The sequence below is a fragment of the Crinia signifera genome, chromosome 9 (genome assembly GCF_055691185.1).
Source record: "Crinia signifera chromosome 9, ASM5569118v1, whole genome shotgun sequence".
In the NCBI taxonomy this organism is placed as follows: domain Eukaryota; kingdom Metazoa; phylum Chordata; class Amphibia; order Anura; family Myobatrachidae; genus Crinia; species Crinia signifera.
In genome coordinates, this window is record NC_139225.1 from 2996575 (window position 1) to 3023121 (window position 26547).

Genomic DNA, 26547 nt, shown 5'->3' on the forward strand with positions numbered 1-26547 from the left:
ACTTCTGACATGCAGTGATGGTGTTAACACAGTTATGAGACACAGCACAATGCATATAATAATAAAAGTGGCACTGAGCTCCGCAAAGCACATAGGCCGGCAGGAGCATAAAGTACTGTACCCTGTGCTCCAGTAGGAGAGGTACAGGTGGGATTTGCCCATATGGCCCGGCAGTGAAGAGATGGAACTCCAGACTGGCAGAGAGCTCTCTGTGTCCTTCTTACACGTGCAGCAGGCAGGCAGGAAGAGATCAGGGCTGGAAACCCCGTGGGTACATCCTAGCTCCTGTCTCCGGGAGAGGGGCTGTGTGAGGAGAGGCTCCCTTCACCCTACTAGCAAATGGCCACCGGGATTTCATGACTCATGCGGCGTCGGTAAAATGGCGGGGATCCGGCGCTTGCCGGGCGGCCCCGCATACCGACGCCGCTGCCCACACTCAAAGTCTCCCTGGTGGTCCAGCGGGTCAGGGTGCACACCTAGTGAAAGGAGGCGTTCTGGCCGCTTGCTAGTGCAGCCCGGCGATCCCCCCCACCGGGCTGCTCAGCCGCTATAACTGCGTGCGCATTCGCACTCCCAGCGGGGAGCGCGTTACCTGAAAGCGGTTGTCACCGCTGATGTCCCGGTCCCCGTCGCGGCTGTGCTCTCCAGTGCTTCAGAGCCAGCCGAACACCTCCGCTTGTGGGAGCCACGTGGGTGGTGTTGGGCTGCCGGGTCCCGGGTGATGGAGCGCAGTGCAGGGATCTAACAGACCCCCAGTGCTGCTGCTCTGTCACTGACTCCAGTCAGTGTAAAAATAAGAATAAAAAAAAAAATTCAAAACGAAGTTTAAGCTGCTTTAACAGCAGCCCTTTCAAAATGCGTGTTGGCTCCTGCCAGCACAATCAAAACTGAAAGTAAGCTAGCCTAGGAGGCGGGGTAGAGGAGGGAGGAGCCAGGGCTGTCTCTGGGCAGTCCAGAAGTTTTATCCTTTCTGGTGCTGGAAAGGTCGTGACCTCACTCTCTACCCCAATGTAATCCCTCTGGCCCCTGACGTCTGCCGCAGAAGAAAACCATGTGGATTGTCAAATTTGCCCCCGATCCACATGATTTCAACCACTTTTTGTCCAATTTGCGGGCATTTTCTGCTAATTTTGGGTCCGTTTTCGCCCAAGCTGATTTGCACAAAGAAAAAGTCAAAAGGCATGGGTGAAAAATTATTTAAAAATGGGTCCACAATTGAATACTATGTGGGCATTGTGCAGTTTTTCGGCCACCCCGCCCCCAAAGTGGCAGCGGCACTAATAGAAGTCCGCTCACCTCGGGGGCTTGTACCCATGCACATAAAACCAAATCTGATCTACACTACCCTGAAGGTTCTAGACTCTGCCTTTATTTTCAATTATTTGAATTTAGTCTTAAGTGCGTACAATTTTCCCCGGCTGGTATTATTATAATTATAATTTTATTTATAAGGCGCCACAAGTGTTTCGCAGCGCCGTACAAAGGAACAATACAGGGAGAAAAAACTTGGTATAACATAAATAAATAACAAAAATACAGTACAAATAAAGAGCGCCACAGTTCAATACACATTACAGCTTAAATGTAAGTAGTGAGGACCCAATCAACATACAACTAGAGGCTTGAGGCCAATGATGGAGATGAGTATGAAGATGGTCACTGAGTGTTGGAGTAAAGGAGAGCTGTGAGTGACATGTGAAGAGAAGAGGGCTCTGACAACAGGAGGGAAGAGGGTATTGCAGAAGGCGTTTCTTCAGTAGCAACAGATGTTCTGAGACTGATCCGGCTGCTATAGCCAGACACAACTAAAGACAGGACACTTCTTGCTGTAGATTCTGCTAGTTATTATATACTTATGGACATCACTCACCTTCATAATCTTTATGAATTTTAGTAACAACCTCTCCCGGTCCTGTGCCTTCTCCTGGAGCATGATGATGGATCGGACCCTGTAGAGGACACAAGTATCTCAGATTTCTCATTGTGAATACACGCTGGCCTTGTCCTCGCCTAGCCCCGGCTATACCCCCCTCTCACCAGTAGGACATGTTGTTAAAGTGCTCTGTGAACTGTGTCAGATTCGGGCTCTTCTCCTCGTTTTGCTCTTTGGCCCACAGCAAAACCTCGGGGATCTGAGTTGGGAAATGAGAAGAACGTGAATGCAAGAGGACAAGCTTTGGGCATGTCACTTACAGCAGGGGCAGCCAGGAGAATGCAGGCCGTCAATTCACTGCGGACCAGTCAGTGCCATTTCCATGGCAGAAGCCCAACTCGTGCCTCATCACTAGATTGTCATAAAGCAGTGGTAGCCTCAGAACCGTCACTAGATTGTAATAAAGCAGTGGTAGCCTCAGAACCGTCACTAGATTGTAATAAAGCAGTGGTAGCCTCAGAACCGTCACTAGATTGTAATAAAGCAGTGGTAGCCTCAGAACCGTCACTAGATTGTAATAAAGCAGTGGTAGCCTCAGAACCGTCACTAGATTGTAATAAAGCAGTGGTAGCCTCAGAACCGTCACTAGATTGTCATAAAGCAGTGGTAGCCTCAGAACCGTCACTTGTAATAAAGCAGTGGTAGCCTCAGAACCGTCACTAGATTGTAATAAAGCAGTGGTAGCCTCAGAACCGTCACTAGATTGTAATAAAGCAGTGGTAGCCTCAGAACCATCACTAGATTGTCATAAAGCAGTGAGAGCCTCAGAACCGTCACTAGACTGTAATAAAGCAGTGGTAGCCTCAGAACCGTCACTTATAATAAAGCAGTGGTAGCCTCAGAACCGTCACTAGATTGTAATAAAGCAGTGGTAGCCTGAGAACCGTCACTAGATTGTAATAAAGCAGTGGTAGCCTCAGCAACGTCACTAGATTGTAATAGAGTAGTGGTAGCCTCAGAACCGTCACTAGATTGTAATAAAGTAGTGGTAGCCTCAGAACGTCACTAGATTGTAATAAAGCAGTGGTAGCCTCAGAACCGTCACTAGATTGTAATAAAGCAGTGGTAGCCTCAGAACCGTCACTAGATTGTCATAAAGCAGTGAGAGCCTCAGAACCGTCACTAGACTGTAATAAAGCAGTGGTAGCCTCAGAACCGTCACTTGTAATAAAGCAGTGGTAGCCTCAGAACCGTCACTAGATTGTAATAAAGCAGTGGTAGCCTCAGAACCGTCACTAGATTGTAATAAAGCAGTGGTAGCCTCAGAACCGTCACTAGATTGTCATAAAGCAGTGAGAGCCTCAGAACCATCACTAGACTGTAATAAAGCAGTGGTAGCCTCAGAACCGTCACTTGTAATAAAGCAGTGGTAGCCTCAGAACCGTCACTAGATTGTAATAAAGCAGTGGTAGCCTCAGAACCGTCACTAGATTGTAATAAAGCAGTGGTAGCCTCAGCAACGTCACTAGATTGTAATAGAGTAGTGGTAGCCTCAGAACCGTCACTAGATTGTAATAAAGTAGTGGTAGCCTCAGAACGTCACTAGATTGTAATAAAAGCAGTGGTAGCCTCAGAACCGTCACTAGATTGTAATAAAGCGGTGGTAGCCTCAGAACCGTTACTAGATTGTAATAAAGCGGTGGTAGCCTCAGAACCGTCACTAGATTGTAATAAAGCGGTGGTAGCCTCAGAACCGTCACTAGATTGTAATAAAGCAGTGGTAGCCTCAGAACCGTCACTAGATTGTAATAAAGCAGTGGTAGCCTCAGAACCGTCACTAGATTGTAATAAAGCAGTGGTAGCCTCAGCAACGTCACTAGATTGTAATAAAGCAGTGGTAGCCTCAGAACCGTCACTAGATTGTAATAAAGTAGTGGTAGCCTCAGAACGTCACTAGATTGTAATAAAGCAGTGGTAGCCTCAGAACCGTCACTAGATTGTGATAAAGCAGTGGTAGCCTCAGAACCGTCACTAGATTGTAATAAAGCAGTGGTAGCCTCAGAACCGTCACTAGATTGTCATAAAGCAGTGAGAGCCTCAGAACCGTCACTAGACTGTAATAAAGCAGTGGTAGCCTCAGAACCGTCACTTGTAATAAAGCAGTGGTAGCCTCAGAACCGTCACTAGATTGTAATAAAGCAGTGGTAGCCTCAGAACCGTCACTAGATTGTAATAAAGCAGTGGTAGCCTCAGCAACGTCACTAGATTGTAATAGAGTAGTGGTAGCCTCAGAACCGTCACTAGATTGTAATAAAGCAGTGGTAGCCTCAGAACCGTCACTAGATTGTAATAAAGCAGTGGTAGCCTCAGAACCGTCACTAGATTGTAATAAAGCGGTGGTAGCCTCAGAACCGTCACTAGATTTTAATAAAGCAGTGAGAGCCTCAGAACCGTCACTAGATTGTAATAAAGCAGTGGTAGCCTCATCACTAGATTGTCATAAAGCAGTGGTAGCCTCAGAACCATCACTAGATTGTAATAAAGCAGTGGTAGCCTCAGAAACATCACTAGATTGTAATAAAGCAGTGGTAGCCTCAGAACCGTCACTAGACTGTAATAAAGCAGTGGTAGCCTCAGAACCGTCACTTGTAATAAAGCAGTGGTAGCCTCAGAACGTCACTAGATTGTAATAAAGCAGTGGTAGCCTCAGAACCGTCACTAGATTGTAATAAAGCAGTGGTAGCCTCAGAACCGTCACTAGATTGTAATAAAGCAGTGGTAGCCTCAGAACCGTCACTAGACTGTAATAAAGCAGTGGTAGCCTCAGAACCGTCACTAGATTGTAATAAAGCAGTGGTAGCCTCAGAAACGTCACTAGATTGTAATAAAGCAGTGGTAGCCTCAGAACCGTCACTAGATTGTGATAAAGCGGTGGTAGCCTCAGAACCGTCACTAGATTGTAATAAAGCAGTGGTAGCCTCAGAACCGTCACTAGATTGTAATAAAGCAGTGGTAGCCTCAGAACCGTCACTAGATTGTAATAAAGCAGTGGTAGCCTCAGAACCGTCACTAGATTGTAATAAAGCAGTGGTAGCCTCAGAACCGTCACTAGATTGTAATAAAGCAGTGGTAGCCTCAGAACCATCACTAGATTGTAATAAAGCAGTGGTAGCCTCAGAACGTCACTAGATTGTAATAAAGCAGTGGCAGCCTCAGAACCGTCACTAGATTGTAATAAAGCAGTGGTAGCCTCAGAACCGTCACTAGATTGTAATAAAGCAGTGGTAGCCTCAGAACCGTCACTAGATTGTGATAAAGCGGTGGTAGCCTCAGAACCGTCACTAGATTGTAATAAAGCAGTGGTAGCCTCAGAACCGTCACTAGATTGTAATAAAGCAGTGGTAGCCTCAGAACCGTCACTAGATTGTAATAAAGCAGTGGTAGCCTCAGAACCGTCACTAGATTGTAATAAAGCAGTGGTAGCCTCAGAACCGTCACTAGATTGTAATAAAGCAGTGGTAGCCTCAGAACGTCACTAGATTGTAATAAAGCAGTGGTAGCCTCAGAACCGTCACTAGATTGTCATAAAGCAGTGGTAGCCTCAGAACCGTCACTAGATTGTCATAAAGCAGTGGTAGCCTCAGAACGTCACTAGATTGTAATAAAGCAGTGGTAGCCTCAGAACCGTCACTAGATTGTCATAAAGCAGTGGTAGCCTCAGAACCGTCACTAGATTGTCATAAAGCAGTGGTAGCCTCAGAACGTCACTAGATTGTAATAAAGCAGTGGTAGCCTCAGAACCGTCACTAGATTGTCATAAAGCAGTGAGAGCCTCAGAACCGTCACTAGACTGTAATAAAGCAGTGGTAGCCTCAGAACCGTCACTTGTAATAAAGCAGTGGTAGCCTCAGAACCGTCACTTGTAATAAAGCAGTGGTAGCCTCAGAACCGTCACTAGATTGTAATAAAGCAGTGGTAGCCTCAGAACCGTCACTAGATTGTAATAAAGCAGTGGTAGCCTCAGAACCGTCACTAGATTGTAATAAAGCAGTGGTAGCCTCAGAACCGTCACTAGATTGTAATAAAGCAGTGGTAGCCTCAGAACCGTCACTTGTAATAAAGCCGTGGTAGCCTCAGAACCGTCACTTGTAATAAAGCAGTGGTAGCCTCAGAACCATCACTTGTAATAAAGCAGTGGTAGCCTCAGAACCGTCACTTGTAATAAAGCAGTGGTAGCCTCAGAACCGTCACTTGTAATAAAGCCGTGGTAGCCTCAGAACCATCACTTGTAATAAAGCAGTGAGAGCCTCAGAACCGTCACTAGACTGTAATAAAGCAGTGGTAGCCTCAGAACAGTCACTTGTGATAAAGCAGTGGTAGCCTCAGAACCGTCACTTGTAATAAAGCAGTGGTAGCCTCAGAACCGTCACTTGTAATAAAGCAGTGGTAGCCTCAGAACCGTCACTTGTAATAAAGCAGTGGTAGCCTCAGAACCGTCACTAGATTGTAATAAAGCAGTGGTAGCCTGGGACTAATCACTTTGCACCGTCCTGTCCTGTATTCTCACCTCAATATTATAGAAGAGTTCTGCATCCAGGAGAGTCAGTTGTTCGGCAATTTCATGGCTATGAAAGTCATGGAGAGTCCCCGGCCTGCAACAAGAACATACACTATAATTCCCTGGAACATCTAGAGAGTAATTCTATGTGTAGTGCATGCTGGGATGGAGGCAGAAGGCCCGGAGCTTCGGGTGAGCAGGGAGAGGTATCTCTTCCCATCACACCTTCAGCTGATCATAGTGTAAAATAAACATCTGTATTGACTGATCAGTAATGGCGATACATGTATTCATCTGTGTGCTCTTAATGACTTGAGGTGCTCCCAGGCTTCAGAAGCCGCAGATTCCGGAGCAGTTTAATTAGCAGGTTGGCTAGATGTCATTGGTGGCAAAGCTATATGTGAGGTACAGATACATCCTCACACATTAGTGCAGCAGTCTCATCACCACCCACCCTCCATCAGAATCACGTTTCAACTAAGACACATTTCCTAAAAAAATGCCCAGCTCTAGAAGGGTTGCATGGAGACTGGCAGCTAACTCCCCACAGGCATTTCCAGATGTATGGCGTATAGAGGCCCAATGTAGGAGGACACACCGGAGACTATCCTCCCGTCCCAGGAAGCCGCACAGAGTAAGCCACTCAGTGCGGTTATTACCAGACACTATACAGCTAATAAACACTATATACTTATACTATATAAATGCGGGAGAGCAGGAAGACGGCATGGCACAGGGTTGGCACATTTATTCCTGTGCCAAGCTTTTATATATATGTATATTCCTCAATTGCAAAACTGCTACAAATAACAATATCGTGTGCATGTGTCAAGTGTTCCGGAGCTTGTAGCAATGAGATACAGTTACAGGTCCCTGCGACCCGGTCATTATACACAATATTATAATATATGTACGAACTAACTTGTGTGATTGGTTTAATTGCCTGAATCATGTTCCCCAAATCACCTACACGATATTGATTAGAGTCTCACGCGGGAAGAACCCCCCCCCCCCCCCCCCGTACCTTGCGGCTACCCCCCTGGCAGCGAGCGGTCTCATCGCCGAGTTGCTGTGACTCTGCTTCCTCTTGTTATCCACTTTCTCCAGAATGTTCTTGCGCAGGACTCGCGCCAGACTGAGTTCTCCTTTACACACCAGCCGGAACACTAGTTCCATCAGCAGCTTCAGGATTTCATCTGTCAGTTCCACCAAGCTGGAGGGAGGGAGGGGGGGGGGGGGGGGGGGGGGGGGGGGGGAATAAGCTGCATTAGTACCATCCATAACACTGCCACCTAACCGCTGCAGACGCGGTGCTATCAATGTATACAGGGGCAAATGAAGGGCTATGGGAGTGGAATACAGAATGTATGTCGCTTTGAGATCAGGGAATGGGTTCTGGGATCAGTGTGTACAGGTCGCATTCGCAGAAGAACATTTTCACCAATTTGGATAAAAGGTAGGATCTCACCAGTGGCGGCTACAGGGGTGGGCTGCAGCACAGTTTAAAATTCATATAGGGGAGAAACACCAACTGTCATTCCAAACTGACCTCAGTGACAGTTGGTGTTACTCCCCTATTTGAATTCTGGACTGTGCTGCAATCACCACTGGATCTCACCAATTTTTTAAGCTAATTTATCTAGGTAGTCACACATGTTCTCTAGGTAGTCACACATGTTCTCTAGGTAGTCACACATGTTATCTAGGTAGTCACACATGTTATCTAGGGTAGTCACACATGTTATCTAGGTAGACACACATGTTCTCTAGGTAGTCACACACGTTCTCTAGGTAGTCACACACATTATCTAGGTAGTCACGTTATCTAGGTAGTCACACACGTTATCTAGGTAGTCGCACACGTTATCTAGGTAGTCACACATGTTCTCTAGGTAGTCGCACACGTTATCTAGGTAGTCACACATGTTCTCTAGGTAGTCACACATGTTCTCTAGGTAGTCACACATGTTATCTAGGGTAGTCACACATGTTATCTAGGTAGACACACATGTTATCTAGGTAGACACACATGTTCTCTAGGTAGTCACACACGTTCTCTAGGTAGTCACACACGTTATCTAGGTAGTCACGTTATCTAGGTAGTCACACACGTTATCTAGGTAGTCGCACACGTTATCTAGGTAGTCGCACACTTTATCTAGGTAGTCACACACGTTCTCTAGGTAGTCACACATGTTCTCTAGGTAGTCACACATGTTCTCTAGGTAGTCACACATGTTCTCTAGGTAGTCACACATGTTCTCTAGGTAGTCACACATGTTCTCTAGGTAGTCACACATGTTCTCTAGGTAGTCACACATGTTCTCTAGGTAGTCACACATGTTCTCTAGGTAGTCACACATGTTCTCTAGGTAGTCACACATGTTCTCTAGGTAGTCACACATGTTCTCTAGGTAGTCACACATGTTCTCTAGGTAGTCACACATGTTCTCTAGGTAGTCACACATGTTCTCTAGGTAGTCACACATGTTCTCTAGGTAGTCACACATGTTCTCTAGGTAGTCACACACGTTCTCTAGGTAGTCACACACGTTCTCTAGGTAGTCACACACGTTCTCTAGGTAGTCACACACGTTCTCTAGGTAGTCACACACGTTCTCTAGGTAGTCACACACGTTCTCTAGGTAGTCACACATGTTCTCTAGGTAGTCACACATGTTCTCTAGGTAGTCACACACGTTATCTAGGTAGTCACACACGTTATCTAGGTAGTCACACACGTTCTCTAGGTAGTCACACACGTTCTCTAGGTAGTCACACATGTTATCTAGGTAGTCACACACGTTCTCTAGGTAGTCACACACGTTCTCTAGGTAGTCACACACGTTATCTAGGTAGTCACACACGTTATCTAGGTAGTCACACATGTTCTCTAGGTAGTCACACATGTTATCTAGGTAGTCACACATGTTCTCTAGGTAGTCACACATGTTCTCTAGGTAGTCACACATGTTCTCTAGGTAGTCACACATGTTCTCTAGGTAGTCACACATGTTAGAGCCGTCTTTGTATGGCGCCTGTGGCTTATTCACCATACAAATGATTTCAGCACCACCTTGGAGGTAATGTTATCCACTACTTAATTGCATTGTGTAACACCCTAGGATACAATGCACTTGCCACTTCTAAATACACAGAGGACACAAGTGTTCCCATGTGCACAGTCACAAGCGACATGATAAATGAACATGGGTAGAATGACAGCAGTACATAAAAAGATGTGAAGGGAAATAATGACTGCAGCGAAAGGTACAATAAATAATGCGCTGCCAAGTCTGATCACAGAGCACAACATGAATTAGGCAACACAACACTCAGCTAAATGATGACCCAAGTCAGTTACATAGACGACATCTTACTTACCACAACTCATCCACCACTCGCACCAGCACAAAGAAGGTGTTTTTGCTGACACGCTGCTTGAATGTGTCCTGGAAGTGACAGAATCTCTCATATGTTTACAAGGGTTAAAGAAAATGTGTAACCTTGGCTCATTCAGACCCTCCTTGGCTCATTCAGACCTGCATTTCGCCATAGACGTCATATGTACAGTAAACAGCTTTTGCAGATACAAGGATCAAAAGGTTTTTTTCATTTCCTTCAAAGTGACAAGTATTTAAACAAACGTGGTGCGGTAACAGAGGTTTTATAGTAGTGAACAGTAGGGGGCAGCATAAGGCCAGAAGACTAAACTCCTGGGTAATAGCTCAGCAGGGATTTACAGTCTTTGTATGAAATCATCATTGTGTGCGAGATCACATTGTTCTTAGTGTAGGAGAGAATTGTACTCCAGTGTTGGAAAATAGGTTAGGTTTTGCCTTTATACCTTTGCAATTCATTATTATTATCCTTTATATGGTGCAACAAGGGATCCGCAGCGCCCAATTAAAGAGTACATATATACGAATAAGCAAAATAGTGACTTACAGTAGAGGACAAGTACAGGGCACAGAACCATAGCTGTATCAGCAGGGGGCACTGACATAAGTATCAGGGGGCAGAAAACTGCTGGATTTGGTGCCATCAAAGATAGATTATGTAAGAGAAAGAATAGCACATGAGAGAAGAGGGCCCTGCTCGTGAGGGCTTACATTGTAAAGGGTTAGGGCTGACAGACAGGGGAGACACAGATGGGGTAATTCTGTGCACTAAAGGTGTGTGTTCTCTGAGGGCGAGATTTACTAAAGGGAAAATGCCGTAAAACCCCCGTTTTACGGCATTTTCCTATGTATCAATCCCCGTCCTCCCCGCTTTTGCAAGGCTGGGTATCGCCACCCCCTGGGTGGCGATACCCTATAGAAGCCTATGGGCATTCTTTCGCCTCCCGCCGTACGCGTCCCCCCCCCCCCCCCTCCAAAATCTCCTCCTGCCCCTGGTGTGACAGCCGGGAGGACATCCGGCTTCAGGGGGGAGGAGGAGACGCAGGGGGACGCTGCCAGCCGCCGGGAGGTGACCCCCACAGCCCACATCACAGGTATCGCGGGGGTCTCCGTCACCGCAACCCGATGCTGGCATCGCGGCGGCTGCAGTGCGAAGGGCGGCGATGTATGTTAATACATCCCGCCCTGAGTGAGGAATGAACGCTGACAAAGCATTATACCAATTGTCCTAGAGTGAACCACTGACCACCTAGATATTGCAGTACCTCAATCTTATACCTTGGTCAATCTCACAAAATGAGAGTGTGTTACTACTCACCTCCCCCAATTAAAGGCCTCAATAAACCAGGGGTATATCTTGGTTCACTTAGAACACGGGTATTTTTCCCCGTCCAAAGCTCTGATCCCCAGGCATTATTTGGGAGGTGCCTTATTTCTCCAGGCTGTAGGATAACCACACACCTACCACATGGCTACACACCAGAGACGCCAGTCAGACCATTTCAGTCAAGTTGGTGCGTGTTTTCTATCTGACCTTCTAGCGTGTTCTGCACGTTTATATCAAATAGAATGTTTTTGGTATTTTCATTCCTCCCATACAAATGCAATGAATCTGATTTTATGTAATCCGGAGAGCACAGGGAAGTTGTCTTACCACCCAACCCCCCCCCACGAAAATGATTCCTGATGATGTAAACGCATAGACCTAAGTTCGATGGAAAACCGAAACAGCATGGTATGTTGTGTGAAGGTATATTATGGGTGAAATGTAATAGAAATCTCCAGGTTTTTTTAAAGCAGCAATCATTTACACTGCAAAATCAAACTGGTTTTACAGTGTAAATGATTGCCGCTTTAAAAAACCTGGAGATTTCTTATCAACTTTCTGACTTTCTGCATCTCTCATCCTATTACATCTCTCCCCATAAGTACAAATCCACATGAACAGCCCATTACAACAAGGTGTGTTGCCTTGTATTGGGTTACTGCATTGCGATGCTTATATGATTTGATGCAAATATATTGGTTAAAGTTGCCCAAATTGTGGACCCCAAAAATTCAAATGAGGCTCAATCATCCAATTGTCTAACACTCTTAACACACTTATATTAGCCTTACAATCACGATTGTGTCCAACTCCCCGGCAGTCGTCGGTGGTTTTCGGACACACAATGTACTCACAATCTCTCATACAATCAGTTGAGATTGTACGATTGGGTACAATATCTTTATGATGTATGGGGGCCTTAGAATACTAAGCATGGCTTTAGAACTGTGAATGGAATATATGGTATAAGAAGACGCGCACTAAAGGAGGAGGCTATTCTCTGATAGGACAATAACATTACTATCATCAACACTGCGGGGATTGGATCAAGCCTCAAAGAGGAGACGTTGCACAAATCGGATTCTAGTGGTCTTATCTAGCAGTCCTAGTAATGACAGATGCTGATTGGTTGCCTTTATCTCTCTCCAAGGTGCGATACATCATTCTGGCTGTATGTGAGGTTGTACATGCTCCCAGCGGTCCCAGCCCTGTGTAGACTTACCATAAGACGTATGCCCTATATTTGGAAGTGACAATACAATGTGAGCCCCCACCATTGTTCTGCAGACGCAGTAAAGGATATCTATACTGTAGCTTTTGTATCAGCTCCTCCGGTGAGATGAAGGTCCGATAGGTGGTCAGAAACGCCTCACAATACAGAACCAAATCTAGATCAGAATAGAAAATGGGATGTATAATCCAGAGTACAACATAAGCTTACAGAAGTACACACACACGCACGCACACACACAAGCTCTCTCTCTCACACACACACACACACACACACACAGGCTTGCACACACACACACAGAAGCTTACACACAGGCTTACACACAGGCTTACACACACACACACAGAAGCTTACACACAGAAGCTTACACACACACACACAGGCTTACACACACACACACACACAAGCTTACACACACACACAAGCTTACACACACACACACACACACACACACACACACACACACAAGCTTACACACACACACAGAAGCTTACACACACAGAAGCTTACACAGACACACAGAGAAGCTCACACAAACAGATTACCAACTCGACATGGCAGTTGTACACATATCAAGGTAACACAAAGACACGAAGACTAAACATTTGACTGAGAACAGATATCCCACAGATCTACATGTTGTGCTAAGCGAAGGGCAGTGAAGATACGGACGTGGTGCTTCTCTCCGGCACTTTGTAACATGCACTTCATATTTGACATTTTGAAATGTATTATATAAATGTGTGGTTAGACCAGTAAATTGGGTATAGCCAACACAACCTCCACCACAACAGCCTATAAGCTGGGAATACACTTGTGCGATTTGGACAGTTTTTTTTTTACCAGATTCCGACTGAGAAATCAGGTCAAACATGCGGTCCTGTGTGCCTCAAATTGGAGATTGGACCTGCCTGCAGGTCTGACCTCTGACCCAGCCAGCCGGGGAATGGGATCACATGCAGTACATCGCGTGCGATCCTGCGGCTCATGGGGAAGTAGTTGCAGTAGTGTGTCAGAGGCTTTCCTCGGCTTTGTTCCCCATCCAGTCCTTCTCATGGACCAGATGCCTCCGCCCGTGATATATTGGCCAGCACTACAACCTTATCCATTCTCTCAGCTCCCACGTGCTGCCATCTCCGGCTCACAAGTCCCGGCACTGGCTACACATACTCCCGGACCACATTCCAACAACTCTTCATGACCATTAACGCTTCATACAAATGACTCTCCCCCAACACGACAAGATTTCCCTCTGTCCATCAGGTTTGTCTCCCCCAGTCTTCACATCTTTAACAATCCGAAAACCCACCTCTAACAGCCACCCTACACAACTCAGAGACCCTGGTGGCTGTCCTCACTATCTTCTCCTCCTAGAAGCTCTCCCTAACCTTTACCCCCCCCCCCCCCCCCATGTCTCTGTGCAGGGGATCTCTGGTGCATGCCATTGAAATGAAAGGAAATTATAAAAATAAGACATTGCTTCATCTTGGGCCACTCGCAGCTGACAAACAGTGAGTTCATACAACCTACGAGAGGAGCCTCATCCAAAAATAATTCATTGACAGCCTCTCCCCTAACCAGATATATGAGCGGTGACAAAGGCCTGAGAACAATGTGCTCTGCAGGGTTTGATAACTAGATGGAGAAAATGACAAATCACTAAAACGACACTGCCGCCTGCACCGCACGGTATAGATTATATATATATATATATATATGCAGGATAGGATTGCGGCACTCGGGACTGACGAACAAAAAGACGACTGGAGCCAAATAACTGGTTGACGTTTCAGCCTTTTTAATCAAGGCTTTTTTCAAAACAGCTTACAAAAAAGCCTTGATTAAAAAGGCTGAAACGTCAACCAATTATTTGGCTCCAGTCGTCTTTTTGTTCGTCAGTCCCGAGTGCCGCAATCCTATCCTGCATACATTTCGGGTCCTACCGCGCACCCCTTATATATATATATATATATATATATATATATATATATATATATATATATATATATATATATGTAAAGGGGTCTGTCTGTCTACAAATACACCAGGTGTGGCTACAGCTGGGTAACAGATAAGGGTTCTAGGCTGCAGAGGGAATGTACAAGGTGACCAGTAACGTACCTTTCCGATCCGTCTCTGTGGCATGGACAAGCAGGATGTCCCCAGACCCCCCCCTCACGTCTGGTCCATCATCACCCTGTACAAAGATATAGCATATATCAACCATACGTTGTATACTGCACACATACTACACAGTGCTCTGTATATAATATTTTGTCATTTACATGAGTCTCTGGATAAGTGGAGCTTACAGTCTATATTCCCTATCACATGTATGTACACGCCAGGGTCATGGGAGTGTGGGAGGAAATCACATGAAAAGATGTACAAACTCCACACAGATAGAACCCTGCTAGACATGGAAGCCAAGTGCTATGGGGCAGTGTGCAGGTGGCCAGCCCAGACCCCACATCACATTATTCACCTCTTGTTTCAGCGTCAGCTTGGCCATGATCTCGTTGTGGTCAACAAGAGAAAGCTCCTCTGTCTCCTCACTTTCTTCAGCTTCTTCCTCCTCATCATCGTGTCCATCAGGAGAATTTGGCGGCCTTAGAACGTAGAAAAAATAGGATGAAAATACTGATCTCAGGTGTGTAACTAGTAACCATCAGTCACACGCCATCGGTTATATACACCATACAGACCATCAGTCACACGCCATCGCTTATATACACCATACAGACCATCAGTCACACGCCATCGCTTATATACACCATACAGACCGTCACACGCCATCGCTTATATACACCATACAGACCGTCACACGCCATCGCTTATATACACCATACAGACCGTCACACGCCATCGCTTATATACACCATACAGACCGTCACACGCCATCGCTTATATACACCATACAGACCATCAGTCACACGCCATCGCTTATATACACCATACAGACCATCAGTCACACGCCATCGCTTATATACACCATATAGACCATCAGTCACACGCCATCGCTTATATACACCATCAGTCACACGCCATCGCTTATATACACCATACAGATCACACTCACACGCCATCGCTTATATACACCATACAGACCATCAGTCACACGCCATCGCTTATATACACCATACAGACCATCAGTCACACGCCAACGCTTATATACATCATACAGACCATCAGTCACACGCCAATCGCTTATAGACACCATACAGACCATCAGTCACACGCCATCGCTTATATACACCATACAGACCATAAGTCACACGCCATCGCTTATATACACCATACAGACCATCAGTCACACGCCATCGCTTATATACACCATACAGACCATCAGTCACACTCCATCGCTTATATACACCATACAGACCATCAGTCACACGCCATCGCTTATATACACCATACAGACCATCAGTCACACTCCATCGCTTATATACACCATACAGACCATCAGTCACACTCCATCGCTTATATACACCATACAGACCATCAGTCACACGCCATCGCTTATATACACCATACAGACCATCAGTCACACGCCATCGCTTATATACACCATACAGACCATCAGTCACACGCCATCGCTTATATACACCATACAGACCATCAGTCACACTCCATCGCTTATATACACCATACAGACCATCAGTCACACGCCATCGCTTATATACACCATACAGACCATCAGTCACACGCCATCGCTTATATACACCATACAGACCATCAGTCACACGCCATCGCTTATATACACCATATAGACCATCAGTCACACGCCATCGCTTATATACACCATCAGTCACACGCCATCGCTTATATACACCATACAGATCACACTCACACGCCATCGCTTATATACACCATACAGACCATCAGTCACACGCCATCGCTTATATACACCATCAGTCACACGCCAGTTATACACATCACCTACACCATTGCTCATTCACTCCATCGCTTATATACACCATCTCTTATACATACCATCACTCACACATCATCGTCATGCACCACCGCTTATATACATCACCTACACCATTGCTCATACACACCATCACTTCTATATACCCATAAGGGAATCGTTGAAACAGAACACAGATGATATAGGGATACTATAAAGGGGATGCGGTCATTTTGGCTACAGCATGAAATTAGGTCGAAAGGTCATTAGTTCAACAGTCAAATGGTCGACATGGGTTTTTTCATTGTTTTTTTGAGCCGACATGTGCCGACACGCAGTATTTCACGCCCTACCATCCACCAAGGCGTGGTGGGAGAATAAATTAGTATGCCGAGTGTAACGAGGCACCGTGCCCGACGCATTGCGAGCGCAGCAAGTGATGCGAGCGGATGAGGTGCACTTAAAACTGTGTCCATGTCAACTGTGTTGACATTCAGGTAAAAAAAACAGTGAAAAACCCCATGTGGATCTTTTGAATGTAGACCTAGACCTTGTCGAACTAATGACCAAGACCTATGTCGACCTTTTCACATGTCGATGTAATGGCGTCGACCATCATGCTGTAGACCAAATGATCCCAACCCCTATAAAGAACATTTGAAACCAAATGTTAAAAATAATGTGGAAAACCACCGGAAAATATGAGAGGTGGTAAATATTGCGCTATACTAGATCTGCGGTTCTCTTCAGCAGCACTGCCGTCATTTAACGCAACATCTGCGGGGGCTACAGACGAGCAAAGGAGGCAAACTACAACAGCCTAAATCCAGTGCACCTCCCGCCAGCAGATCAAATCACTAGAGGCACAGGGACGATAGCGGAACAACCACCTATAGGAAGCAGGTACCTGTCTGTGGTCTCCTGATCCTCGCTCCCAGGTCCACAGGACTGAGATGAGACTCTCTGCTGTCCATCATCCAGAATAGGCGATTCCTGCAGAAGGACAACACATGTGTTCAGGTAGGTATAATAACACGGTTCCCCCCTTCCTACCCCCCCCCCCCCACACCTGTCCTGTCCACCTTTCATACAGCAGCCGTGTGCGGAGTACTGGCTTACAGACATTAGTGCCCTCTCTACACACTACTCCGCAATGCCAACCCCAGCTAACTAATAAAAACCACTTCTATTTGGAACTAAGATCTGCTACCTGTATATTATAATGTGGAGCCAACAGGACAAATGTTCTAATAAGAACCAAACTCAAACGCCCTAGTTCTAATCTGAGCTAGACGAGGGCTAATAGTCTAATATAGGTTTGATTTGCATAACATAAATAACAACTTGTGCGTCCACAAAGGGAAAGCACAGACACATGGTCACTGTGAACCCGCTAAATAGTATTTAATCCGTATAATAGTATTTGAAAGAGGTTTTCCCATGTTGAACGATGTAATATATCCTTTCTCTTCCTACCTAGTATATTAGCGGGATGAGGACCTCTACAGATTCCCTTTAGCCCAACTCTATTCTCTCTTAACAGGAGATCTGAGGTCGCTGCTCCAATGCATTTTTCGGTTACTGCGGGTTTGTAGTTATGCAGCACCTGATTGGAGACATGCCACAGCCAATCCTACCAGGTGGTGCACAAATGGCTCCTCCCCCAGTCACGCCTGCTTGAACATTTAGGATGGCACAGACTATTAGCCCGGACCGGACTCTACTCTTCACAGTGCAAGATTAGTGCCCAGTGGAAGGGTCCCTACCGATGGACTAGACATATTTGTTCCCCATCCCTCTTCGACCAGACTGGTTACAGAAAGACTCTCTGAAGAGAACATCAGTCATAGTGAAACTCATTATTAGCAAACAGTGAAAGAGGATGCGAAACTTGGACAACGAGCAAAGCACAATAACATTCACAAGCGGTGTAAACGGAGCGTATGGAAGCAATGCAAAGCCACAACTGGATGGTGCAGATATTTCCACAAGCAGTTACCTATAGAAAACTTCTGGGGCAAAATGAAGGCCTACCTCACACACGACATGGCTGGAAGACCTGTGTAAACTAGCCTAGAAACATTATTCTCTAGTGGGCGTAACAAAATTCACATGTTGCCCACACACACACACACACACAGAAGAAGCAGCCATTTTGTGGGCTGCATCCATATCAGCTAATTCGTTGTCTAAATGTAATGATGTCGCTGACCATTGGTTGCCACTAAACCAGAGGTATGGTATGGGGGGGGGGGATATCTATCGCATTTGCCGGCAAGTTTTTATCACATTTGAGCTGATATTTCCGACAGTCAGAATTATCGGTGCACATCTATTCAATGCGTCCGTTTTCGACCGCATTAAAGCCTGTGCAGATTCAACTTTTTAAAAAACTGGCATAAGATTGTCACGATTTCGACTGTCAGGACGTTCTGACAGCCGGAATTCCGTATTGAATAACCCCCATTGTATGTCAGCCATCCAGATACCAAATTGTAGTAAATGCTAAAAGTGGTTGAGCTCATAGGATAGCTGACAAAAGATCTGATAAGTCATCTACTGTGTGTGAGTTCACCAGTACTCCTAACACAATGAGAGCATATTTACTGGTGTGATAACACTCACCAATATCGGGGGTTAATGAGCAAATGTTTGCAAGGAGTCAGCATTGCGCCTGATGGTGGAATGTTTGGATCCATCAGGGCAAACGCACACTGCGGAGATATGCAGATTGCACATCGCAGGGTTTGCGCTGATCAAGCTGACATTTGGATAATTGGCGGCCGGCCACCTCTGAAATAGGCCCTTTCATCTTCAGCGGCTGAAAAATTTTGCCAATTTTATTTAATTAGGATCGATCAGATCTGAAATGAAGGAAACTATGAGACTCTTGACTGCGGCTAAAATGAACACATTAGGCCACGTGATCCACTTGTGCCAGCTGACCACAGAATTATCAGCCTCAAATTGTGGTGTGGATTTACTAGCGATTCAAACGGAACACAATGGAAGCATGTCGTCAACCAAACAGACAGTATCTATCAGGAAAAAAAATAGTTCTACAAAAGAAACAACAACTACTAAAGACGACCGTTTAAAAAATGTAATTTTTCTTTTTTTACAAGAACTTTTTAGTTTAGTATTGAGATATAAGTAGTTTCTGTCTGCTCGTTATAAAAATAAACACAATTACATTTTGTGGCTGAATTTCTGAGCACAGTGTGGTTTACGGTTTTTCTAGCAGTGCAGTAATTACAAGTTTGTCTTCCTAGGTTTTTTTTTGTGTGCAATATTCGATAAGAAGTTTACAAAATAAATAAGACTTTCAAATGTCCACCTGTTGGTTGTCAAGCCGGGAAACAATGTAACCAACTTGTTTAATTGGATAATTCAAGACCATGCCCAGCATTTTGGGGCAAGGGAACACAAAGCGACAATTCTATTTATTTCTAATAATCACTTTAGTGATGCAATAAACTTTTGGTGTCTCCAGAAGGTTAATGATTTCATCTCTATATAGAGCATCAGAGTTTAGATACTGGGAACCAGAGAAGACACATTGGAACCAATTTGGTTACTTTTATGGAGAAACAAAAAATGGCTTTTCTATTTCTGAAGCCGCACAATAATGGTTTGTAACTAATACCCAAACTTCAGTACACCATGTTGCGTGAACGATAGATTGGTGAAACTCTGCTTAATAGAGCCCACATGTGTATCTAAGCAGGAATGTCACAGCTGTGCACACACAATCACACAGTACTATAGCAGTAGCGCAGTATCACAAGGGGCCTATTTATCCTGGTCCGCCCTCACCAGGTATGGGTCAATGAGATTGGCTGTCTGCTCAGGATTTAAACCCATTAAGCAGAGAGCATATTTGTACAGAGCGGTTTTCTATGCAAACATAATGGCCTTCTATTTTAGTTAGAAATGACTTCAACTAGAACGTAAAATGAAAAGTTTGAGGAAAAGCCCAAATTTAAAAAAAAAAAGGCAAAAATGTTGAGATTTAGTTCAGAAACACAATTATTTTTAATTGGTCATATATCACTTGTCATTTATTGGCTGAAAAAATACAAAATGCTCCAAATTGGTGTACAAGGTATGGAACCGCAAAATGCTCGGGACCACAATCATTTTGGATAAGGGATTATTCCGGATTTCGTTTTTTTTGTTTGTTCTATTAACATACTCACCTGGTCCCCTGGCAGTCCTCCAATGTTCCACTGGCGGCCATTGGATTCCTCTTCAGCGGCATCCCTGGTCCCAAGGATTCATACTGCAGGGGCGCCGGTGACGGACAGTTTCCAGACAGTCATTAGCCCGACGTCGGGATCCCGACAGTCAAAACCCCGACGGCCACCGGCTATTCTCCCTCATGGGGGTCCATGACCCCCACGAGGGAGAATGAATAGGTGGCGAGCATAGCGAGCCACATGCCCGCAAGGGGCTTTGTTGCAATCGCCCCGCTGTCTGAGTCTGGCCAGTTGGGATCCCGACGTCGGGCTAATGACTGCCGGGACCATATACCACACCACCGGTGACGTCACTGGACTGGTGCAATGCATCCTTGGGACCAGGGATATCTGGGTAAGGGATACCCAATCTGTACTTTAGTAGTGTTTTAGGCTTGCAGGTGGGAGCAACATGTTTTGTTGAAAATGTCATATGTATATTTACACCCATTTTTAATCTACCCCCAAATTAAGTAGAGCATTTATATTTTGCAGTAAAAAAAGGTAATTTTTTAAATGCATAATATCACCTTTACATAGTTTAAGTACCCCAAATATTTTTTTATTATGACCACTAGTCTACTCCTTTAATAATGATAATTTTATTTATATAACGCTCTTTCTCAAATAGGACCGAACAGATAGAATGAATGTAATACAGTACAGGAATAATGACGTACAGAAAAGCTTTTCATAAACTATACTTAAAGGAATTACAGAAATGCTTGAGTAAACAGGAAAGTCTTGAGTTTGTTTTTGAAGTAATCTAGAGTGGGGTCTCTCAAACTGTGTGGGGTGTGCGGTCTATACAGTCAGAGCCGCATGGCTAAAAGCTCGACCCCCAGATGAATTCTGGGAGATTCTAGGCACTGCTAAAAGTCCTTCATCTAGAAATCGCAGTAATCGGGTGGGACGGTAAGGAATCAGAAGCTGCTTCAAGTGCCTGGGGCCTTGGTCATGTAGGGCTGGGAAACTCAGTAAGTTGATCTTGAAGAGGATTCACCATGTTATGGGCAGCCAGTCAGGGAGTAGAGATGTCTTAGGGAGAAGTAATGTCTCATAACTGCAGAAATACCTGGCTTTTATAGAACGTGGTAAAGTCCGGACACCCGCAAAGCATCTATATGGGCATATAATTATAAGGTGAGGGATTAGGGTGAGGAGTGGTCTGACTATGTGGGAATGGGGTCATTTATGTAGGTTTGAGACCACGAGTGTGTGACAGTCATACAGAATGCAGGAACCTTATTACTTGGTCCGTGCCACCTGTTCAGTTGCTGCAATGGAACATAACTTTATGTACTGAGATACAGAACACTCAATAGGAACACAATGGAAAATGAGTCAATGGAAAGTCATTGAAGAGGCTCCTGTCCAGTGTATGTCCAATTACACAGCGATCAGGTCTGATTAACCCCTCGGTTAGGCCATTGTGTGTTTTCTTCCATGGACACGTGTAACACGGGGAGGCTTGTATGAAGCACGGCCTCTGGGTGCACAACCCAATGCCTAGCACCTGTTTCCAAGTGACTTGCGGGATTCTACCTCCTGCAGGTTACAGAGGCTTTTAGCCTAATGATGGCGCGTCAGCCTTTGTTGGTGCTATTCTGTTGTCCATCATTCCATGGAAAAATGCAAATGCAGAACAAGGCCAAGTACATTAAAGCTCTGATAAGTAAGATACACGAGACCAGTGGTTCCTAACCCTGGTCCTCAAGTACCCTCAACGGTGCACATTTTCCAAGTCAACCGGCAGCTGCACAGGTGCACTCATTATTCAGAGAACATTTAAAAGATCCACAGGTGGAGCTAATTATTTCCCTTGTGATTCGGTGTGGAGACCTGGAAAATGGGAATTGTTGGGGGAACTTGAGAACCAGGGTTGGGATCCACTGCACTAACAAATGTAGGTGAATTCAGATGTGTATAATCCTCTATATTTGTATTCCTCAAAATTGCCTCAACTGCTTCTATAAAAGCTCATATGGAGATATTGGGTGTGGTATGGGGTCCGACAGGATGGGATCAGGCGTCGTTATCCCAACTGACGGTACTCAGACAGGGGGGCGAGCACAAAGGACCCCTTACTCGCCACGCTGCGGGCTCGCCCACGAGGGAGAACAGACCTATAAGTCGGGATCCCGACTGTTGGGCTTTTAACCTTTGGGATTCCAATGTCGGTCTACTGACTGTCGGAATCCCACCTGTTGGTAGGTCACCCAGCATCCAGAGATTTCAAACAAAAGGACATAATGTCATATAACCTCCAACATTTGGGTTAATTAGACCCAAAATATTATATAACTATATTTTTTTGGGACATCAATGAGGGAAGCTCTTAATTTGCTTACCTTGAAAATAAGAATAGTACATACAGACGTATATATCTATATGCACGCCCACATCTATATATGTATCTATCTATATACACACACGCATGTGAAAAATACAAGTAACAAAAAGAAAAATGAATCTTAATGATAACATAATGGAATGGATGAAATAATGATTTTTGTTGTATATGAGAAGTTATTGGCAAAGTCATGCGCACGTGTTAATTTCGGTGAGTGCATGGGTGTCTTGTAGACGTGTAATCAGGCGGGGCCAAGAGGTTAGTGTTAGGCAGAGGGCAGCGGGTGAGAGTCATTTCCTCGCGGGTCATGCGGTGCAGTGGTTTGGCACAGCAGGGAGGTCAGATACGTGCGTCGCATAAGGTTGAGCATGCAGTGGGCTGGGTTTGGTTTTCAGGTTCCCATCGTGCCCCTTTTTACTTCAGCTGTGTCTTTACTTACAACATCACAGGGAATGGGGTCTCCGTTGCTTTGCCCAGAGGAATACAGGTTGACGTATTCCCCATCTCCCGCCTCCTCACTGGCATTTTCATTCTACGGTGGGAAGAGACAGGGTGGAGGGAACGGTTGGCAGTGTATCTACTATATGGTCTTGATGCTCATGGGGCCTTCAAACTAACAGTAAGTTCCTGCAGAAAAGTACCTAAGACAATCTTGGTCGCGGTGGCGGTGGAAGAGAACACCAGCCAAATAGCTTACACCATTATATGTCTTATACTTTTCTACTCACAAACCTGAGAACATCGGACCCAATTCATGTATAACCAGAGACGGCACAAACCCAGGGGGGAAAATATGCTCTCCATTCCTTTTTGTCAGGAGGACAGTAAACCAGATACCATGGTGCATCCTCACCTGGTCGTGAGAACAGTATTTTACCAACGGGCAGCAACAGGAATCAATGATTTCAAGATTTGAAGCTTGCATGATAAATAAATGTAACAGACCAACCGGAAATCATCGGCGACGAGATGTGTGTGTCCGGGAACAAGGCTGTGATACCAGTAACACCCTGTGCGCCTATCATCCACCGGTCTGCACATTAACCAACATGCTATTTTACCTAACTGAAAACTCATCAAGATGAAGTGGTTTTACCTGGGCTGCTATACCATCATACCATCATTTCAGGCAGTTTTACCATCATACCATCATTTCAGGCAGTTTTGCCATCATACCATCATTTCATGGGAAAACAGGTTCAGATTAGATATTATAAGGTATATTCAATGGTGCCGGCAAGCCTGCGATGGCGCCATCAGAGTATTAAACGGCGTCCCCTTGACTAGACATTTCAACCACGCTGGTTCTTTTCAACGAAGTGGAAACGGCGAGTGCAGCCGTCAAAGGGACGGGGCTCACCACAAAACACAGCGGGCTCGCTGCATTTGCTAAAAACGTTGCAGAGCGGAGGTTTTCCGCAACAAGCCATCCTCGCCACACAAACCCCATTACCGGTGACACTGAATACCGCCCTACAGGTATATGTAAGAATGAAACAAATTAAAGTGTGAATTGTACAGCTGTGACTCATCAGGATCTGCGACGAACAAGGATTCTATCTAGTGTCATTTACGTGTCCCGTGACATCTATTACCAAGCACACGGACTTCTCTTTCCGGCTTTCGTATGATCAGTCACGCAGTTGTTTTTTAGGATGATCTAGAACACAAAGCCATGTACCGGTGTTCTATGCGTTATATACAAAAATAAACAACTTTTCCTGAAGAAATAAAAAACAGGACTAAAAAGCAAACAAAGTTAAAGTGTACAGGTTGTGCCAATGTGATCTGGATGCCACACCCAAGACCATCAGCCGCCACACTTAAACCCCTGGGTCAGCGGGCATGTGTTGTAGAGAGACACCACAGAACCGACCTAGACTACAGACACTTATGAGCGGCTTCTTCTGCGATGGTTACTGCACGAGTACAATGGACATGACAGGCGTATGGACAAACGGCATGGGGAGGCGATGAAAGCTGCAGCAGCACAGTGAGAATGGGACACGGACAGAAGCTGGTTTGCCATTCACAAACACCCCCATGAACCCGTCCAGCCATGACCCCTCCCCTGTTCTCACCACTGATGTCTGGAAAGAGCCGGAGAAAGGAGGCTCGAAAGGAAGGCAGGCAGGAGGGGTCCCGCAGGAGCTGCCACCCTGAGAGGAGGGTAGAGGAGGACACAGAGTAGCTGGAGGCATGGCAGGAGTAGGGGGCACAGATTCAGGGAGCATCGGGGAGAAGCGGGAAGAGTAAAACATGGAAGGACTCATAATGGGAAGGGCAGGAGCCTGGCTGTGAGGGGCAAAATCCTGGGAGTAGGAGCGGAAAACAGATTTGTACTGGGAGAGAGATGGTGAATGGGGGGGGGGGGGGGGGTCAGGGGAGAAAGAGACAGAGAGAGGGTAAAGAGAACAGCAGATTAGTGAACAAGCAATTTAGTAGCTGACACAGAAGGAAATTCATAGAAGCACTCACAGAAAACCTGCCCCCTTGGCTCATCATTGCCAGACCTGGATGTAGACACAGAGCGATGCAGCAGAGCTAGAACCCCACCCGCATCTGTTACATGTCAGCGGTTCTACACAAAACGGCATTTGTATTATCCCTCGCAGAGCTAACATTACTGTAAGGCATTACGGAGATGGAGGAAGAACACATTACATAAGGGTTCCTTTCATTTACTGGCTTGTATACATCTACATGCAATTTGTGCAGCATTTAGCAAGAGGGACGGGGTGGCGTGTACAAGGCAATGCATTAGTCATCTACATGTACAAAAAGTCACAGACTACAGGAAAACTACTGTGCGAGAATCAGCCGCCATCAGATACCTAAGGCTGCCAGAACATTAAGGTGCCCGCTGGCTGGGAAGGGCCTCTGTCTATTACACAGCCCAACACACCCTTCTCTTCCTTCCTCTCACATATCCCCCCCTCCTTTCCTCTGCTCCTCTCCTTCCTTCCTCAGATTCCGGCATGCCACATTCTGCCTGTGGAATCCCAGCTATGTGCTCTCACAGTGGGGAAGCTGGAATGCACCAGTGCCCCCTCCTCCCTTCCTTCTATTAATCTCCTTTCCATATGGTCTGTGTTCCCTTCAGTCTCCTTCCCTACTAGAGGGCAGTAGGACCACAACAAACACCCCGGCCGTCAGCAGCGTAGAAGCTATTTTTACGGTTCTCTGCCGAGTCTGGTTACCAACAGGTGAGTGTCTGGGCGCAGACGCTCGAAGCACTCCGATGTGAAGCCCCCTCCGGCTGCAAAGTGACAGAGGAGGGGGGGGGGGGGGGCAGCTTGAGAACTTCATAGAAGTTAGGATCTCATGCGCTTTTATAAAGTGACTGACAGGGCACAATTGTACACGTAACACTGCTGTAAGCATCTCATCACACACAGTAGATGCGGCTATGTAACAGTAAGTAGATTATACCGTGTTTCCCCGATAATAAGACCTCCCCGAAAATAAGCCCTACCCCGGATTTTGGACACTGGTCCAAAATAAGACATCCCCCAAAAATAAGCCCTATGAAAATTTCCCTAAGCCGAGTGGGTGCACTAACTTCTGTAACCCCATCTCCACCCCCGCTAACCCCCTTCACCTCCGCCTTGCTTGTACAGGCTTCTACTGTACCGTAGAAGCTGTTGTAGCTCCCG

The 26547-nt window shown here is 45.6% G+C and overlaps 1 protein-coding gene across 5 annotated transcripts in view; it reads right to left on the bottom strand.

The window, feature by feature from the left end:
• Window positions 1–26547, bottom strand: part of RAPGEF1 (Rap guanine nucleotide exchange factor 1) — a 108650-nt gene that overhangs the window by 7498 nt on the left and 74605 nt on the right. For 2 of the 5 annotated variants that reach the window (XM_083160914.1, XM_083160912.1), the window contains 10 exons: window positions 23331–23423; window positions 17208–17293; window positions 14876–14999; window positions 14512–14587; window positions 12459–12547; window positions 9816–9904; window positions 7456–7644; window positions 6441–6525; window positions 2038–2132; window positions 1871–1949 (listed from right to left, as the gene is read on the bottom strand). In XM_083160914.1, coding sequence (XP_083017040.1) covers window positions 1871–1949; window positions 2038–2132; window positions 6441–6525; window positions 7456–7644; window positions 9816–9904; window positions 12459–12547; window positions 14512–14587; window positions 14876–14999; window positions 17208–17293; window positions 23331–23423 — 1005 coding nt within the window. Of the gene's footprint in view, window positions 1–1870; window positions 1950–2037; window positions 2133–6440; window positions 6526–7455; window positions 7645–9815; window positions 9905–12458; window positions 12548–14511; window positions 14588–14875; window positions 15000–17207; window positions 17294–23330; window positions 23424–24972; window positions 25234–26547 lie in introns of all 5 variants that reach the window. The other 3 variants (XM_083160915.1, XM_083160913.1, XM_083160911.1) reach the window with 2 other exon arrangements.